This window comes from Dromiciops gliroides, chromosome 1 (assembly GCF_019393635.1).
Source record: "Dromiciops gliroides isolate mDroGli1 chromosome 1, mDroGli1.pri, whole genome shotgun sequence".
NCBI lineage: Eukaryota > Metazoa > Chordata > Mammalia > Microbiotheria > Microbiotheriidae > Dromiciops > Dromiciops gliroides.
This window is the reverse complement of record NC_057861.1, coordinates 458,708,568-458,728,285: the sequence shown is the minus strand read 5'-3', so window position 1 is coordinate 458,728,285 and position 19,718 is coordinate 458,708,568. Positions and strand designations below refer to the sequence as shown.

At 38.2% G+C, this 19,718-nt stretch overlaps 1 protein-coding gene across 1 annotated transcript in view; it reads right to left on the bottom strand.

The window, feature by feature from the left end:
• Positions 1-1,952: 1,952 nt before the first annotated feature.
• Positions 1,953-19,718, bottom strand: part of FAM81B (family with sequence similarity 81 member B) — a 77,608-nt gene continuing 59,842 nt past the window's right edge. Inside the window, exons 6-8 of the mRNA XM_043977961.1 lie at positions 11,467-11,602; positions 5,310-5,505; positions 1,953-2,944 (exon numbers count right to left, since the gene is read on the bottom strand). Coding sequence (XP_043833896.1) covers positions 2,811-2,944; positions 5,310-5,505; positions 11,467-11,602 — 466 coding nt within the window. The 3' untranslated portion in view covers positions 1,953-2,810. The remainder of the gene's footprint in view (positions 2,945-5,309; positions 5,506-11,466; positions 11,603-19,718) is intronic.

Below are 19,718 nucleotides of genomic sequence, written 5' to 3'. Positions count from 1 at the left end.
TTAACTTGTTTGAGGTAGGGCCCTAAGAAAAGATAGCCCAGTCTACATGACAGAATCCTGGGCAATATTGCTCCTACCATGGATACAAGTCCCATTTCTGTTCTTCACATGTTAGAATAAATGTGCTTTTTGTTCATTAGGAGTTGGTTGTATGTAGGTAAACTGAACACTCATAGGGTAGAACTAGAAACAAAACAAGTTCAAACACAAAGCCATATTAATTATTGAGAAACCTCCACCATTCAAACCAGGGCTATGTCAATCTAGAACTGCTAGCCTACTGTGATATGGATCACAAGTTACCCTTGAGGAAATTTCAAGCTTATGTAATGTATCCCTTAAGTGAAAGAGGATGGGTCTAAGTGGCAGAAGCTACAATGTTCAGAGAAGATGGTAAGATAAAGGTAAGATAAAGGTGAATGGTGGCAGAGAAAGGCACTCTACATGGGCTTAGAATGCCAATAATTTAAATGTGGTAAGATGTTGGTTTTGTCAACTTCTTCAGGGAAAGACTGACCACATTGTTCTTTTATAAAATGATCAATTTCATAGAGATATTTTTGGATCTATGTATAAATAAATATAAAGACAGAAAGCCCTTCAGGAAGTTTATATCAAAACAGAGTACTAGGGGGTAGACCAAATCTATGCAGTTATGTATGGGGAGACATAAATCCTGCCTCCTTACTTGTGTATCCCAAATGGGGCAGAATATTGCAAAATGTTACAAAGTCCTAATCAGTGCTTGAGCAATCTTGTTCTGAGAATGCTTTTGGAATGGACCTACATTGTTCTCTGGATTGTTACAAAGCCCCCAAACCATACAAAAAAGACAAAGATACCCAGAAAACCCACCAAATGCTACCCCTTGTCCTCTTTTACCACTAACTCCATGTCTTGTCTTTGGAGCCATCCATTAGCGAAATGATGTCATGTTTTAGCTGTGCCATTATATGGCCTGTGATGTGTACAAAACCTTAATGTGTAGTCTGTTTTGTCATTGGTCAAAGGAAAGCACTTCCTTTATGGTCTTCAAAGTGCATTTGACTGCCAAATATTAAGTTCTCCAACAGAAAGCTGAAAGCAATGAACAAGATTCTTCATATAGGAAAGAGATTTAATTTAATGGCATACAGAAATTATATTAATAAAAAAGTGACAACTGAAAAATGCACATATGAGAACAGTCTCAGAAATTTATTTTTATAAGAAACATAGAACTCAATCCAACGTTATTCTCTGTCAAGGGAGAAGACACCAGAAATATTTCCTTTCTTGGTTTCCAGGACCGATGAAAGAAGGCATCCCATCCATACAAGACTCAAGAGGGCCCTAGCAACCTCTTAATGAGCTCAATGATTAGGAAATAAAGCACATTTAATTACTTGCCTTGTTTCCTTCCAGGTAATATAATTGTACTTTCTAGTTAACCTCAATGCTTGTAGAGAAGACACAATTACTCTGAAGACCCTTGAATTTTATGTCTAAATAAAATTATGTATCTAAACATTTTACATGATCAATTTTAACATACATTTTTATGAGATGGAACATATAGGGAGATTTAGGGAGGTTAATTAATCTTTCTCCAATTAGAGAACTATACACTAATTAAACTATTTAATAAAGAAATTATATTCATTCAGTGGGCATTTATTGAACATCAACTATATAAAATATACTGGGTTAGGAACTGCTGAGGGTACAAAAAATAAAAAGGCAAGTTTGCTGCTCTCATGGAGCTTACAGTCTAGTAAGGGTAGGAAGGAAGCAAGTATTTATTTAGTACCTGATATATGCCAGGCACTATGCTAAGCACTTTACAAATACTATCTCATTTGATTCTCACAATAACACTATGAGGTAGGTGCAATTATTATCCCCATTTTACAGTTGAGGAAACTGAGGCAAACTGAGGGTAAGTGACTTGCCCAGGGTCACACAGTCAGTATCTGAAATCACATTTGAATTCAGGTCTTCCTGACTCCAGGCCTAGCATTCTATCCACTGTACCACCCATGCTGAGACGTGGACATGAATAACTATAATACAGAGGATAATGTAAAAGTGCATTAAGAGAGGTTCAAAGTGTTTGTAAGTGATGTAGATGCATTCTACTGGGAAGGAGCATGAAAGAGATGGTTAACTGAGATGATCTTTGAAAGATGGAGAGGAATTGGAAAGGCAGAGTTAGAGAGGAGAGAGTGAACCTTACAGGGGCAGAAAATAGCATAAGCAAAAACATTTTTTTCCCCTGGACAAATCCCCACTTTCACAGGCACATAGAGAGCATGGATTCCTATTTGAAATAAAAAAACCCCACCAAAAACCTTTGACTTTTGGAAAATTAAAATCTCCTGGGCTAATAAGATGAAAATGTAAGATACCAACCCTTAATGACAGGAGCCAAGATGGTGCAATGGAAAGGGTGTTAGATTTAGAGGCAAGGGACCTGGATTTGAACCTGAACCAGGTCACCTCTTACAGATGAGACCTTGAGCAAACCCCTTACCATCTTGGGGGCCTCAGTTTCCTCATCTGTAGAATGAGAAGGTTGGATTAGATGACCTCCAAGGCTCCTTCCAGCTCTAACATCTATGAGCCTATGGATTTTTAAAAAACAAATGAACAAAAACATTCATTTATTTCTTTCTGTCTTGCTTTATTGGCTTTTATAGCTTTTTTAAAGTGTGGGTGGCAAAAGAAATGTAAGCAGCAGGATTAAGATATCACATTCCTGGCTGCAGCTCTTCAGCAAACCAATAAGCTCCATGGATAGGAGAGAACAAAGAAGATGATGGAGACAGGGTTTACATTTCTTGAAGTTCCACTATCTTGCGTTGCAACTTGTTTATGTCTTTCTGGAATTTATATTTCTCTAACTGGATCTTTGTCGTCTGTATTTGTTGGAGGGATTCAAGAGACCCACGAATCGATTGAAATCCTGGTATAAGAACAGGAATATTTAATTTAAACCATGCCTTGAAACAGTTTTCCTTTTTTTTTTTCTTTTTTTTTTTTTTAAAGTCTTCTAATCTGCCATCCTGCTGTCATTGATTTCATTCAAAGCACGTTAAATTCCATTAAGGCCTGTCTAACAAGGTCTGGCAAGCCGTCTTCTTGTATTTCAAGGAGATGTTTTAGGTCGACAGTGCTCTGAGTTGCATCTGACTAGTGTGTGAAAATTTAATTCAATTCTGTTCACCCAAATATTACCAAATGAAACAGCTGAATATTTTAATAAGCCTGTTGCAAACACTCCTTTTCCTTCTGCCAATATTTGCAGGCCAACAAGAATAGTCGATAAGTACAAATGAGATTCACATAAGGTGTCAATGCAGTGGAAAGAGTAGTAGATTTGGGGTCAGAGGAGCAGGGTTAGAATTCTGCCTCTGTCTCTTACTACCTTGGACAGCACTTTCCTTGGGACTCATTTTCTTTAGCAGTAAAATGAAGGGACTAGACTACCTGGCTTTTATATCCCATCCAGTTCTAAATCTATGGTCTTATCAATTTGCTCTTGAAGGTCTTATATGAGGGAACCAGATTAGATTTAAAAACTTCTCTTTAAGTAACCATTAGGGGAGAACCAGAGCATAGACTGAGCCCCAGGACTGAGGCAACAGAGGCCAGTAGGTAGAGTGGGAATTCCCTTTTTCTAGAATGCCACCTATAAGGGAAGCACAAAACCAGACATGTTAAAAGTTTTACACAAGGCTGCACTTTGGTGGGTAGACAAATTCACTGCATTCATGTGAAAGCCTAGGGCTTAAAGCAGGTGAAAGAGGTGGAATAAAAGATATGTAATTTAAACCCAGGGCACTATTCCTAGCCTAACACTAATTACTTTGCTTGGTTTTGGGAGCAGGTGTGCAGGCGACACCTAAAGAAAACAATTTTGACAGTAAGACTTTTCATCTCCCAGAAAAAGGGATGCTAGTGCCAGGCAGCAAGGCAATCTTTACTTGACTATATGTAGTTGTTACAAGGGTTTTCTTTTTCTTTCTTTTTTTTTCCCCCTCTCAGCAAGGGAGGAGGTAGGAGGGAGAGGAAATAAAAGCTCATCAAGATAATTTAATTTAAAAAAAGATAGCAGGTGATAGAATTCATATAGGAATAGGTAAGTGGGAGGACAGGAAAGGGGTTGTGTGTAGTTATTATTCTTTATCTCTTAAAGGATTTAGACTGATTGATAGAGATACTATTAGTATCACAAGTTAGAGACAGATGGCTGCTGCTCAGCACAGATCTGATGCCCTTCCTTTGCTAAAGTTAGAGGACCTTTTCAAATTAATCCTCTTTGATGTTTTCCCAGCTTGACTCTGATACCATTAACCTTTTAGGCAGAAAAATCTGCCATCCCACTGGGCTTACTAGTTCATTTCTTTTCTTCCTCCCTCTCTCCTTATGTGTCTGGACCCCTCCCACTCTCTGTCACCCCCTCCTCCTTAATTCCCCCCCCCACCAAAAAAAAAGGTTTGGCTGGTAGCCTACACTATGAGCAAGCACATTACCTGCAGTTTAATAGGAAAGGGCATCAGATTTAACATCCCATTTTCCTGATACAAAAACACATCAAGATTTGATGCTCTTTAAGGTCTCTTCCATCTTTAAAATTCTGTAACCTTGGAGAATTTGGAGAAACTTTCAAGGGTACAGTCTTAATAATGTGACCAACTCTGAATGTAGGAGGTTGATTCAAAAACCTCACACCCAGTGGTGTGATAGAATCACAGGTTCATCAATTTTGAACCAAAGAGGCCTTATCTTTTTTTGAAAGAATAAGGAAAGAGGAAATCATTTTTCAGATAGCAATTAGCTGAAAATAGAGATCATTTCTGTAGTTAAGGTAGGCAGACTCAGGGGTCCTGAGAGGTCCCATGGTCAGTCTAATGCCTTTGAAAAAATTGGAGGTTTGTATTTCATTGTTAAGTTTGTATTTTTAGGGCAGCTAGGTGGCGCAGTGGATAAAGCACTGGCCTGGGTTTCAGGAGTACCTGAGTTCAAATCCAGCCTCAGACACTTGACACTTACTAGCTGTGTGACCCTGGGCAAGTCACTTAACCCCAATTGCCTTACCAAAAAAAAAAAGTTTGTATTTTTAAGTTTAGTTAATTTCTTTTTAAAGTTCAAGTTTTAGGGTTTTTTTTTTTGTTTGATCAATATAAACTAATGCCCTCTGAATAGTCAGTAATTGATCACCTTACACAAATAAAGAAAATGCCTTGAATATCCACTCTAATGAATCATGCTGCTCATGTCTAGGGAGATAGAGAAAGATTTTCAATTAATACATAAGTAATACTTACCTGATTGGTACTCATTCTGGATTTTGTTTAGCTCTTCCCATATCTGTCTTTCTACTCGATTCATCCTTTTATGCAACTTGTTTTCTGCAAACTTCACTTTGTTCAGTTCTGTTTCAAATCTCTGCGGGTCTAGTAACTGTTCTGATTTCACTATTAGTTCATGCACTTTTCCTTCCAATTTGTTTTTTGTTTCTTCCTATTAAAAGACACAGCAAAACCAAAACCAACAAAACATACAGCAAGAAATTATATTTGAGCATAGATACTGTGCAAAATTTGTTTACTGTAGTCCATTTTTGCCTATAAGCATGAATTCCAATCAAGTCCTTTTGCATTGGAAATTATTATTGTTTTTGTCATTAACAAGAATAATCACTAGCATTTATATAACATTTTAAGGTTTGCAATGAGCTTTACAAATATTATCATTTGATTCTCACAACAACCCTGAGAGGTAGGTAACATGAAGATAACTCATTTCTCGTGTGTGAGTGTGTGTGTGTGTGTGTGAGTTTACTACCAACACTGAAAGAGAGGAGTGAAGGTAACAATTGTTCTTCCCAAGTGCACCTGGGTTCTGGAGGCCGAATGAATCAGACTTTTTCTTAAAGTGGTTGACAAGGCAATGGAGACTCCCATAGAGCTTCTTTGCTATAGCTTTCTGTGTCTGTAGGCATAGCTAAACCACAGGCCTGTGATTAGAGTCTCCACTATTTTCTACACATAGCTGCAAAGAATGTCCAGAACTAGTCCAGATAACTCAAATTTCGTCCTGATGGGAGGAAAAAGTACCCAGTCTCCTCTTCCTCTGTTGTTTGTTGGAAGGAAACAGAAGCAGCATTGTGTTCAGAAATAACAATAATAAAAGAAAGAATTAACAGAAATAATAATAATTTATTATAGCTTTACTATGTACTAAACATTTACATTTATTGCCTTATTTAATCCTCACAACAACCCTGGGAGGTGGGTGCTATTACCATTTCACAGATGAGTAAACAAAGGTTAAGTGACTTTCCCAGAGTTACAAAGTGATTGAATTTGTACTCAGATTTTCCTGACTCTAGACCTGGTGTACTATCTACTGGACTACCTAGCTGTCCCATAAAGAACATTTGCAAAACTTCAAATTCTGGTTCAGTTAGTTGATACCTGTGTGATGAGCAAGTCACTTCACCTTTTGACTTCATTTTCTCATTTGTAAGATGAGAAGAACAGACAAAAATGAACTACACGGGTCTTTTCCAACTCTAAATCCTATCTCATGTGGTAAAAATTATTTGTGGTAATGATTAATATTCCCGTTTTTAGCTAACTCATTTGGGAGGGGCCACCCCTGGCCCACCCCGAGGTTACGAAGGCAGATTTTGAATGACCTCCCCTTCTGGGGGAGGGGAGATTGAACGCTCCTGGAAGGGAGGCAGGCTGCTTCCGGAATGCTAAAGTTTTTCTGGAACTCGGCCTTTCTGCTTGGGCCCTTGTGGTGGTGGTGCGTAGCATGTGTTCGTGTTCTGTCTCAGGCGACTGCTGTCTCTGGTCAGCAACCGTAAATTTTCAGGTTCAGTGAGTTACTTACAGAAAACCCTAAATTCCTTTGAACTAGCTAAATTGGAAAGGGTCTGGGTTAAGCTTAGAGTTAAGAATATCTGTATTTCTATTTTCCTATTTCCTTATCTTTGATTTATATTAGTTTCACCTTTGTTGTTTAATTCCCAAGTAATAAAATCTGATCCTTTTGTGAACTAAAGCTTAGAGGCTCATTTCTTATTGGCCTGGGAGAAATATTTAAAAAGGGCAGTTCAGAGGGGAGGGTAAACCTTAAAGGTCCCTCATATTTCCAGGACCCCAGTATTAAGGCGAGTCACCCAAATAATGCTCAGTATATCAAATTTTGGCCCTCACACTCCCAAGTAAGACTGGGGGGCCTGGCTAATTTAAATAGCATGTGTTTCATAGCAGCTACAAAGAGAAGGGTAAAACCATTAGGTGAGTCCTGTTCTCTCTTAGGCGATATGGTCTAAGTGTTACCAACATTGCCATTGCCCAGCAATGCCATAGAATCTCTATGATAGGACAACATTATAAAGAAGGAAAAAATAGAATGCCTTCAATCACGTGAAGTTTGAGACAACCTTTTGATTTCATATTGAGGTTAAAACTATTATTGACCTATTAGGATCTTGCTAGATCTATTCTTTTTTCTTTCTTTTTCTTGGGCAGGGCAACGAGGGTTAAGTGACTTGCCCAGGGTCAAACAGCTAGTTGGTGTCAAGTATCTGAGGTCAGATTTGAACTCAGGTCCTCCTGAATTCAGGGCTGGTGCTTAATCCACTGCACCACCTAGCTGTCCCCTTGCTAGAGCTATTCTAAGTTTTTCCTTGTCACCACCATTTAAAAATTTCGGTGCTACAGAAAAACAAAACAAAACAACTGGGGGCAATGTAGGTGCCCAGCGATTGGAAAATAGCTGAGAAAAATTCATATTCTATGTATTATACTGTGAGAAATGATGAATTAGTATAGTGAGAAAATGACTCCAATAATGTCTAACAGCAATGTAATGTAACATAAGGCAGCTGAACTCAGACTCATTATGGTGATTATTCTTGGCCCTGAAGAACAGATGATGAAACATATTTCCTTTCTCGTAGCAGAAAGGTACGGGCTATAGCTATGTAATGTTGCACACGATGTCAGTCATGGTCATTTTGTTGGTAGGCTTTGCCTAAATGTTTTTCTTTCTTACAAAAGAGGGGTGTGTGGGAGGAAGAGAAATGATTGCAGTGTAAAGATCAAAAGGTATTAAATCAAATAACAGAAAGCAAATAAAAATTCAGTGTTGCACACCAAATACAGGGTAAATGTTTGTGCCAACCCAGCTCAGTATTATTTTCCTTTGTGATACCAAAATCCCTGTTCTGGTTTCTCAGTTTAATATAACATCACCCGATCATTGAGGCCTTTCAAAATTAAAGTGACTCTGTCTAAGGGAGAGAGTTCCCAAAGAACATATGGTGTGTTTTATTATTTTTTCAATCTAAAAGAATATAAAAATAAATCTTTTCCAAAGTACTTTTTTACTTAGATGAGTTTACCTTTAACTTTTCTGGCTTGTCATAGCTCACATTTTGGGACCTAGAAGCTAATTCTAATAATGCTTTGATCAGCACCAATACCAAGAGGAGAATTACAAACAGAAAAGCTTCAGATCATGGGAACTCTATCCCACTAAAACTCATTTCAGGAGAGGATGGAAAATTTCCTTTTTTGTAGGGGGAGATAGGGAGAGTTGTGGAAAGAAGGGATTACTATCCCTTTTCCCAGGGTGGAGCAACAGTTAGCAGCTTGGTATCTTGAATGAAAAGGAAATAGCAGGGATGCATATTCCCTTAGTCTAACATTCAAGATTAGTGAAGTATGTTCTGCAATACTTTTTATATAATCTATTGGTGGACTTGGGAGCACGGATTTTGAATGTCTCCACTCTCCGTGAGAATCTAGTCTTTTCTGGTCGAACCCCCACCTTTTGTGAGGGAGGAGGACTTCAGCATGTAGCTGATTAGGGACAATAAAAAGTGAGGGCTCTCCTGGGGAAAAAGGCTATGATCTAAATGGAAAACAACTGCAGAGTCTAGCCAGAGTTCACAGGGTCAACAAATCTGAAGGGCTGGGCAGAAATGTCCAACACTGAGGTCAGATGAGGATGAAGAAATTCTGGGAAAGCCTTAAGCAGGAAGTGAGGGCTTACAGTTGGTTTTATAAAACTCTGATATGCCTGAAAAAGAATTCTTTTTTGGTATCATTGTGGCTCAGACAGTTTTTTTTAATCAATTTATTAACAAGCTTAATTAAATACTTATTATGTACAAGGCAACATATTAGGCATTGGAGATGCAAAGACAAAAATGCAAAAGCCCCTACCCTCAAAGAGCTTATGTAGGGTGGAGAGAGCAGATGACCTTGAGCATGTGTATGTGTATGTGCATGTATATACACATGCACACACATATACACATTCATATATGCACACATATGTATATATAATATATACATACATGCATGCATACATACATACTGGGGGACTTGAGGCTGGGAGGATGAAGAGAAAACCTCAAGTAGTAGGCAGTGTTTGAACTTTTTTCTAATTTCTATATACTCCAGTCCAGTTTACCCCTTCCAACTCTTTCCATTTTCTTACTGCCTTTCCCAGCCAAACAAAATCTGAAATGGGATATCCATCAGCAAACATTCATATTTCAGCACATTTTTTGTCCATTCATTCCAATGGGAGACCTCTAGACATTTCTGTAGTTCTTTACAACAATAAGAAAAGTAGTTTTCTTCCTTAGAAAAGTGAATGTTGTCTAGGGACAAAACATTTGACCTAACATTTTACTCAGGAAGAATTCGGGTTTCTGAACTGTGAGTATAATGTGGGGTTGGTCAAAGAGGGCAGTTTTCAGGGGCAGGGGATGGTCAGTTGACAAACCAAACAGGAGTTTGGGGCATTGGTTTCTGAAGTATATGATGGGTAGGCCCTGTTCCCCAGTTCACAGCATAAAATGGTATCCTGTGATTGTTTTCTGTTCCTGTGGTAAAGAAAAGTATTTTTATTGGTTGCTGGGTCAGAGCTGAGTATGCACACAAAAGGTGCTAACTGACCAAACTTTTGAGTAGTTGCTGAGTAGAAGGCACACGGGCCCTTGACTATGTGACTACTGATCATGTGACATTCCTTCTCCCCCCTCCCCTTTTTGTGGTGTTGTTTTCAGTTGTGTCCAATTCTTGGTAATCCCATTTGGGGTTTTCTTGGCAAAGATACTGGAGTGGTTTGCCATTTTTCTCCAGCTCATTTTACAGAAAAGGAAACTGAAGCAAATAGGGTTAAGTGACTTACCTATGGTCACACAGTGTCTGAAGCCAGATTTGAATTGGGGAAGATGAGTTTTCCTGACAGCAGGCCCAGTAGCTGCCCTGCCTGGCATATAGTACTGTCTTAATACATGTTTATTGATTGATTGATCTTAAATGAATGAGTGTGGGGATGGAATCGACTAGCCAATGAGTTCAGAAGAGCCACTGGGGAATGGAGCTCAGACCAGCTGGGCATTAGCTGAACCTGGTGAAGAATGAAACCCTAAAGAGCAACCATGGGGCATTAGCCTCTTGTTATTGGTTATTGTTATGGTTCAGTCTTTGTCAGTTGTGTCTAAATTTTTGAGATCCCATTTGGGGTTTTCTTGGCAAAGATACTGAAGTGGTTTGCCATTTTCTCCAGTTCATTTTACAGATGAGAAAACTGAAGCAAACTAGGTAACATGCCCAGGATCACACAGCTATTATGTATCTGAGGCCAGATTTGAATTCAGGAAGATGAATCTTCCTGATTCCAAGCTCAGTGACCTAGCCACTATGCCATGTAGCTGACCTATGTTGTATCAACCCAGTAGTACCCTGAGGGGAGTGGGTTCCAACTTAAAGTGACTTTTCCCAGTATTTGTCCCTCCAAGTTCCTGGTATTGCATAGCTGCTGAATGTACCATCCTGGCTCCTGGGTTGATCTGCTGTTAGACTAGATCCCTTATCAGGCAATCTTTCATATGGAATCTAGTCCCTGGGCCTTTGGTGACTCTTTTAACCTTTTGAAGTTCACTAGGTCATAGCCTAGGCTGTCCCATCCCAGCACTCTTATCTATGAGCAGAAAGAACTCTCCCAACAAGTAAACTTACAGTATGTCTTCCCTTGATGTACATCAGGAAAGAAAGAGATTAATTTGTGGAGTTAGTGCCTTTTGTAGGTGCATTCAGTTCTGGCTCAGCAACTACTCAAACTTTTCTTTATCACTCAATAAATCAATGAGAAATATTCACAGGATACCTGTATCTGTTCTGAATTAGGGAGCAGGGCTTGTCAATGAAATAGCCTTATACACTTCCAGAAGTAGGCTCACCAAATACTTCGACATGGATTAGCAGCAGGCCGAGACTCCAGATGCCTTCAGAGGGGTCCCCAAGCCAGTGCTCCCAATACATAAAAGAAATAGCTTCTTGATACCATAAAGAATAAAAGCTTTTGCCAATTTCCCTCTAACTCCATAGTACATTTTGGGCTTTCTAGAATTCTGTCCTAGGACTTGTCTCACACAATACTGCTTACCATTTTCTCCTTTACGGTGTTGAGAAATTGGTTTATATGCAAGAGCTGTTCTTTTTCCGATTTCATAAGCTGATTTTCTGTCCACTTCTGTTGGTTCTGAACTTGTTCACGGAGCTCATTTTTAAGTGCATTTAATCTAAGGGTAAGAAGAATATTTGGTTTTTGATTAATGACATTAAAAATAGGAAATTAACAAAGACGAAGCTTTAGTCTGTTAAAAAAAAAAAAGCCTGCTGTGGGGACAGCTAGGTGGTGCAGTGGATAAAGACTGGCCCTGGATTCAGGAGGACCTGAGTTCGTTCAAATGCAGGTTTAGGCACTTGACACTTACTAGCTGTGTGACCCTGGGCAAGTCACTTAATCCTCATTGCCCCTCCCCCCCCACCAAAAAAAGCCTTGCTGCCTTTTCAGCTGGAAGAACCTGCTTAAGTAAAATCTTTATATTTATTGAGAAGAACATTTTACTAACTACTGTGGGAAGTTGCAAAGGAAGAGGTGAACTTGTCTCTGTCTTCAAGTTGCTTACAGTTCAGTGGTTGGGCAATTTTCTCCCCTCAAGCTGTTCCCTTACCTTACTTCCAGTACACATAACAATACATGTTAATAATAGCTAATTTATTATAGAAATAAACAGATATAAATAAATTATAATGGACAGAAATAATTAAATGATAGTTGATGAACTTGGTCAGACTTTAATGTTTGCAAACAGCTTTATAGGTATTATTTCATCTTTACAGAAACCCTGGGAGTTATGTAGTATTATTATCCTTATTTTATAGAAAAAGAAGCTGAGGCACAGAGAGATTAAGTGATTCACTGATTGTCAATATTGCACCAGAAATTAATATAAAAATATTCATCAGAAAGTTGTAAAGGATAAAAATATGGTAAAGAATATTTTAAAGTAATTGGAGTAAATTAGAATCATTTAAGATTAATTTGGAAAGGCACTATGGAAAAGATGATAATCCTGAGTGAGATTTTGAAGGGATAAAAGTGACATAACTTAGTAGGGAAGACCAGGACATCATGCTAAAATGGGAAAATGGTACATGGAATGGCTCAGAGATTGGGGGAGGCAGGGAAAGAGAAGGATACTGAATCATCTGTGGGGGTTTTCTTGGACTGATCTACCAACAACTAGCTAACAACAAATAATTTTTAAAATTCTATTTTAGGGTGGAAAAATGCTATTTTATTGGTAGGCAAATCACATCATATTTTGTTACTGAAAATATTCTAACTATATTTTATGAAATGCTAAGGTGGTTCTCAAAAGAATATGACAAAGCAATAATATAAAAGCCAAATTACATGGAGTATAAAGGTCAAATTGTGAGCCTAGACTTTATAAAATTGTTGTCTTAAGTTGCTTAGGACACATTTAGAGAATACGTGTTCACTATTATTATTAATATTTTTTATAATGGCTATTTCTTTAGTGTTTCTCTTTTTTTTTTTTTTTTTTTAGTGAGGCAATTGGGGTTAAGTGACTTGCCCAGGGTCACACAGCTAGTAAGTGTTAAGTGTCTGAGGCCGGATTTGAACTCAGGTACTCCTGACTCCAGGGCCGGTGTTCTATCCACTGTGCCATCTAGCTGCCCCCTCTTTAGTGTTTTAAGGTTAACAAAGTGCTTTACTTCTATCATTTTATTTGGTTCCTTATGGCAGTCTTCACAAATATGGAGACTGAGGCTCAGAGACAATTAAGCATCATGTCCATGGTCACACAGCTAGGATGTGCTGTATCTCTTGACTGCAGCATTCTTTCCACCATGTATTTGGGGAGGAAACCTGAGTCTGGAGGCAGAGGACCTGGGTTTAAATGATGCCTCTACCACTTTCTACTACTTTTACCTTAGGCAGATGTTTTGCCTTCCATAGGTCCTGATTTCTTCATCTCTAAAATTATTTCTCTGGGCCTCAGTTTCCACATCTGGAAAACAAGGAGAGTTGGACTAGTTGTCCTCTGAGGTCCCTTCTAGCTCTATGTCTATGATCCATGACTTATCTTAGTCATTTAGTGAGTTCTAACACTGATTCTACAGGATGGACCAAAAGTCCTGAAGTCACAAAAGGGTTTCAATATTAAATAACACCTTTGTTTTTAATTTGCAATACCATAGCATCATATACAGTATGTAGGAAATAAATATCTATAAATCTATGTATATGTATGTATGTATGTATATTATATATGTGTGAAATAAAGAAAAAATAACCTTCAAAAAGTTATTAAAACACCAGACTCTTTTGTGACTTTTGGCCCACCCTATACTTGGGAGTTTTTAACAAATTATTTTCTGGAAAAGAAAAAAGGTATTTGTCAATTACTGAGATTCTGGAGTAAAAATGGGGCAATAAAGAATATTACCATTTTTTTGTTTTGTTTTGCAGGGCAATGAGGGTTAAGTGATTAGTCCAAGGTCATACAGCTAGTAAATGTCAAGTGTCTGAGGCTGGATTTGAACTCAGGTCCTCCTGAATCCAGGGCCAGTGCTTTATCCACTGCACCACCTAGCTGCCCCACAATTTTTTTAATGTAAAGTTTTGCCTATAGCTGAAGACCTATTTTTTCTATAGCAAACAGAAATCATATAGTACCAGCTTATGTTGTATTAAAACAAGAAAAAAGTTTTTCTAAAACATCTATAACAAATCTTTAAGTGGGGACATTTTGTCCTTTTTTCTGGGGGAGGGATGTAGTCTATTGGAAGGAAGCCTGTTTTTTTGAGTCAGAGGACTGGAGTTCAAATCCTGTCTCTGATGATTACTACCCATCACCTTTGGCAAGCCCTAGAAAGTGAAAGTTGGGCTAGTTATTCCTTAAGGTCCCTTTCAGCTATAGATATGTGATATTATTACTTTAGCATGATGTATATGACTTGGATGATGATCCAAGAAAAATGGGTTTTCTGTTCAGCTAAATTCTAATAAAGTATATCTTATGATTTTTAGATAATTATTTAGTCCACTAGCAATAAGATGTTTCTATTAAAGTCAATCTATACATATATCTATACTATATTATATATTATTACATATTATATATTTATTTTCATTAAAGTAAAAATTTCAAGTGATAGCCATCCTTTGGGAGAAGAAATACTTTCTTCTCTCCACAGGTTCCCTATGCTACTCTCTTTCCATTCTCTCTCAGAAGAAGATCTGATTTCCTTCTTTAAGAAAAGTTGGGGCAGCTAGGTGGCGCAGTGGATAGAGCACCAGTCCTGGAGTCAGGAGTACCTGAGTTCAAATCCGGCCTCAGACACTTAACACTTACTAGATATGTGACCCTGGGCAAGTCACTTAACCCCAATTGCCTCACTAAAAAAATAAAAATAAATAAATAAAAGAAAAGTTGAGGCCATCTATTGTAAGATTCATCCTCTAAAAAAAATCTATACATTGTTCTCTCCACTACCTGGCAATTCCCTTCTTTCCTCCAGTCTCTTCTAGCCAAGTACAACCTATCTACTTTCTCACCCTTGATCTCATCCCTTCTTGTTTTCTCTGGGAGCTTGTCTCTTCAATCAGCACTGCTTCCTCAATTTCATGACCGGATTCTAATATGCTGCCCAGATTGCCTTCATCTCTTAAAAAAAACTACCCATAAGCTATGGTATTATCTTTCACCTCCTTTTCATATCCAAACTCCCAGAAGGTGCTATTTACAATCGTCACATCCACTTTTTCTTCACTTCCCACTCACTTTCCACTCCTTTGCAATTTGGCTTCTGACTCCTTCCCTGGTCTGAACCTGTTCTTTCCAAGGAGAACACCACTTTCTTCACTGCTAAATCTGATGGCCATTTCTCAGGCTTTATTCTTCTTGATCTTTGGCAGCTTTCAATATTATTGGTATTTCCCTCTTTCTGCATACACTCTTCTCTCTCAGTTTCCTGGATGTACCTTCTCTTGGACCTCTTTCTACTTGTCTGACCTTTCCTCAGTCTCCCCTGTGGATTATCACTTGCCTCCTGACACCCAAAAGAGGACTTCTACATCATTTTGGTGATACCACCAGTTCTTATGGGTTCAATTATCATCTTTAGACAGATGAGTCCTAATATCCAATCCTAATATCTCACCTTGAATACCAGTCTAACTGCCTTTTGGATCTCTCTACTTAGATGCCAGAGATATCTCAAACCCTATATGCTCGAAACAGAACTAATTATTTTCCCTCATTTTCCCCTTACCTCACCCTTTGTCTTAACCTAATTATGCCTTTAGGAAGTCACATCATCCTTGTAGTTAATCCAGGTTTTCAGGGGTCTGTTCCCCATCTTCCCCTCCAATATCCAAGCTGCTTCCAAGTCTTCACTCTCTCCTCACTTTGGTCTCTTGGAATCCTGAGCTTGCTTCAAGGATCAGCTGAGGCTTTTGCCCAAAGCCTTTTCTGAGCCTTGCTTGCTAATATTTATTTATTTATTTAGTTTTGACTAGGTAAAGGAGGTAATTCTTTACCTCATTTTGTACCTAGCCTTAATCACTGAATGAGTGTTGCCTCAGACAAACTGAGACCTGGGAAAGACCTTAGTTTAAAAAGGTCAAGGTCTCCCACTGCATTGGGGCCACCTCCAGTTGTCCTGATGTATGTATATCTTTGCCACTGGACCCAGATGACTGTGGAAGAGAGATTGAGGCTGGTGATTTTGCACAGCCCTGCCTCACTTAAATCCAATTCATCACCTTCCTGATGTCATGGTCCTCTTCAAGAACAAAGGACAAACACCGATAATGACATCAGTGGGTAGAGCCTTGAGATTGGAGTTAGAAAGACCAGAATTCAAAACCAGCCTCAGAGACTTACTAGCTATGTGATCCTGGGCAAATCACTTAACTTCTGCCTGCGTCAGTTTCTCCAAATGTAAAATGGGGACAATGAAAGCATCTACTGTACAGGGTTGTTGTGAGGACAAAATGAAATTTTTGCAAAGCACAGTGCTTAGAACACAGTAAGTGCTATATAAATGCTCATTTCATTCCTCCCTCAAATTATCTTGCATTTACTTGAACCTGTCTTTAATGTGTTAGCTAACCTATTCAGCCAAATCTAATAAGAAAAAATTTGATAGGGGCAGCTAGGTGGCACAGTGGATAGAGCACCGGCCCTGGAGTCAGGAGTACCTGAGTTCAAATCCGGCCTCAGACACTGAACACACACTTACTAGCTGTGTGACCCTGGGCAAGTCACTTAACCCCAATTGCCTCACTAAAAAAAGGAAAAAAAACTAAAAAAAAAAAAAAGAAAAAATTTGATAGGGAAAAATATAGTCATAGGTTCATAGAGAATCATTAATCTAGAACAGAAAGGGACTCAGATGCCTACTGGTCCTTACTTTACTGAGGCCCAAGGACGAGAACTTGCCCATGGTCACAGAGGTATCCAGCATCAGAAACAAGATTTGAAGCTAGAATTATATTTTGTTAAAAACATCATTTTCATAAGTACAAGATTAAATACTAGTTTGTATAGAAAAAAAAGGCCTTGAGACTTTAATGGACTAGAAGCTCTGTGAATCAACAGAGTGACATGATAGTCAAAAAGTTATTTTGAGCTTAGGCTACATTAAGGGAGGCATAGAATCTAGGACTTGGGAAGGGATAATACTGCCGTATTCTACCCTTGGTCTAAAATATCATGCCAAATTCTGAGTATCACATTTTAGGAAAGTCATTAATAAGTTGGATAGGGTCCAGAGGATTGTAACCTGGATGGTGAAGGGTCTTTAGATTATCTTATATGGACATTGGTTGAAAATAATGGGGATATTTAACCCAGAGAAAATGGAGGGGGAGGCAACTATTAATAGCTGCCTTCAAGTGTTTGAATGCCTGTGATGTGGAAGAGAGATTAGACCTGTTCTATTTGGTCCAGAGATAAGATTCTCTGGTTCTGTGAAGTAACATTATCATGTTCAGGGGCCAAGTTATAGGAGGACCTTTGTAAGTTGGAGTACATTCAGAAGATGGCAAACTGGATGGTGAGAACACTGAAGATCATGTCATTTGATTGAAGGAAATGGGAATATTTTGTCTGTACTTAACAGGGCACATGATATCTGTCTTCAATTATTTAAAGGTCTGTCATTTGCTAGAGGGATTAGCTTTGTTCTGCTGAGTCTCAAAAGGCAAAATTAGGAATAATGAATGGAAGTTGCAGAAAAACGGATTTAGACATGATGTTAGGGGAAAACACCTAAACATTTCTCAACAATTAGAACTGCCTAAAAGTATAAAGGGCCTCAGAAATGACTTTTCCCATAATTGGAGATCTTCAGGCAGGCTGGATTACAGCATTTGGGAGATTTTGGAAGGGAGGGTTCATATTTTATTTAAGGGCTAGACTACAAGTGACTGCTAAATTCTCTTCCTCAAAAAGTTATCTCAAAATCCTTCAAAAGGATCAGAAAATGGTACCGGATAGAGATTTATTTTAAAAAGATAATGGTTCTAATACAGACTGTTATAGGAAGCAGTGGTTGGAATTTTGGCATGCTGATACAAATGGAAGATTTCTCTTTTTTTTTTTTTTTTTTTAATTTTATCTGAAAGATTGTCTGGTGTTGTAATAGACCAAGGGGCTTTTCTTTCCTTGGAAGTTTTAAGAGCTTAACCCTTTAAGGCTTATTTCAGAGGTAAGACAATTATTCCAATTGTTCCAAGACAATTATTCTTGCGAAGTCTCAATTTGTCTCTGAACTGTCCTTCTCAGAAAGGTTGTACCATCACATTTAGTGTTTCTAATTAGGAACATATTAAAAAGGTGTTTTCAGCTCTCCTCTCCTAGGAAATTCTCTCCTTGCTCCTCTCCAAGTCACATCCATCTTTTAAAAATTATACTCAAAAATTATACTCCGTTACTATCTGGAGTAACCAAGCACCTGTTCAGTTTTCTGTTCCATGAACACCTGTACTTAGAATCTAAATGATAGCCTCTCACCTGTGTATTTATTCATACTACCAAGAACTCACCCTTGTCTTGGGTGAGTCAAATTAGTCAAGTCAACAAACATATTAAATACCTACTATGTGCCAGTCATGTGCTTAGTGCTGGGGATAGACAGAAAGGCAAAGGACAGTCCTGGCCCCCAAGGAGCTCACAATCTAATGGGAAAGATAATTTTTTTATTCACAAAAGTATTTTATTAATTTCCAGTTACATGTAAAGATAGTTTTCAACATTTGTTTTCATAGGATTTTTAGTTTCGAAATTTTCTCCCTCCCTCCCTTTCCTCCTCCCTTCCCCAAGACAGAAAGCAATCTTATATAGTTTATATATGTACAATCATATTAAACATATTTATGCATTAGTCATATTGTGAAAGAAGAAGCAGAACACAAGGGAAAAACTGCAAAAGAGAGGAAAAAACAGCCCAAAAGTAGAAACAGTATGGTTCAATCTGCATTCATAATCCACAGTTCTCTTTTCTGGATGTGAAGAACATTTTCTATCATGAGTTCTTTGGAATTGTTTTGGATCATTGCACTGCTGAGAAGAGCCAAGTCTATCACAGTTGATCATCACACAATGTTGCTGTTACTGTATACAATGTTCTCCTGGTTCTGCTCATCTCACTCAGCATCAGTTCATGTAAGTCCTTCCAGTTTTCTCCGAAATCCTCTTGCTCATCATTTTCTTACAGCACAATAGTATTCCATTACATTCATATGCCACAACTTTAGCCATTCCCCAATTGATGGGCATTCCCTTGACTTCCAATTCTTTGCTACCACAAAGAGAGCTGCTAGAAATATATTTGAACACGTGGGTCCTTTTCCCTCTCCTATGATCTCTTTGGGATACAGACCTAGTAGTGGTATTACTGGGTCAAAGGGTATGTACAGTCTCATGGTCCTTTGGGCATAGTTCCAAATTGCTCTCCAGAATGGTTGGAGCAGTTCACAGCTCCATCAACAATGCATTAGTGTTCCAATTTGGGAAAGATACAATTAAAGAAATAATGTACAAGCATGATATATATAGGATAAATGAAGTAATCCAGAGAGAGTGAGGAAAGAAATTATGTGATACTTATCTATCTATAAAAAAATTCTACCCAACTTAGGCAGAATTATTAATAGCTTCCATGTTAGGATGATGCTTACCTTTGATTCTACTCTCCATCTCCCCCAACCAAAAAAAAAAAAGGTATTGGGTAACTGTCAGTTTTAGTATTTTATAAATAGAAATTCATGCTCTGCTAGTATTTTGAAAACTTGTTCAGCAAGATTATCTCCAG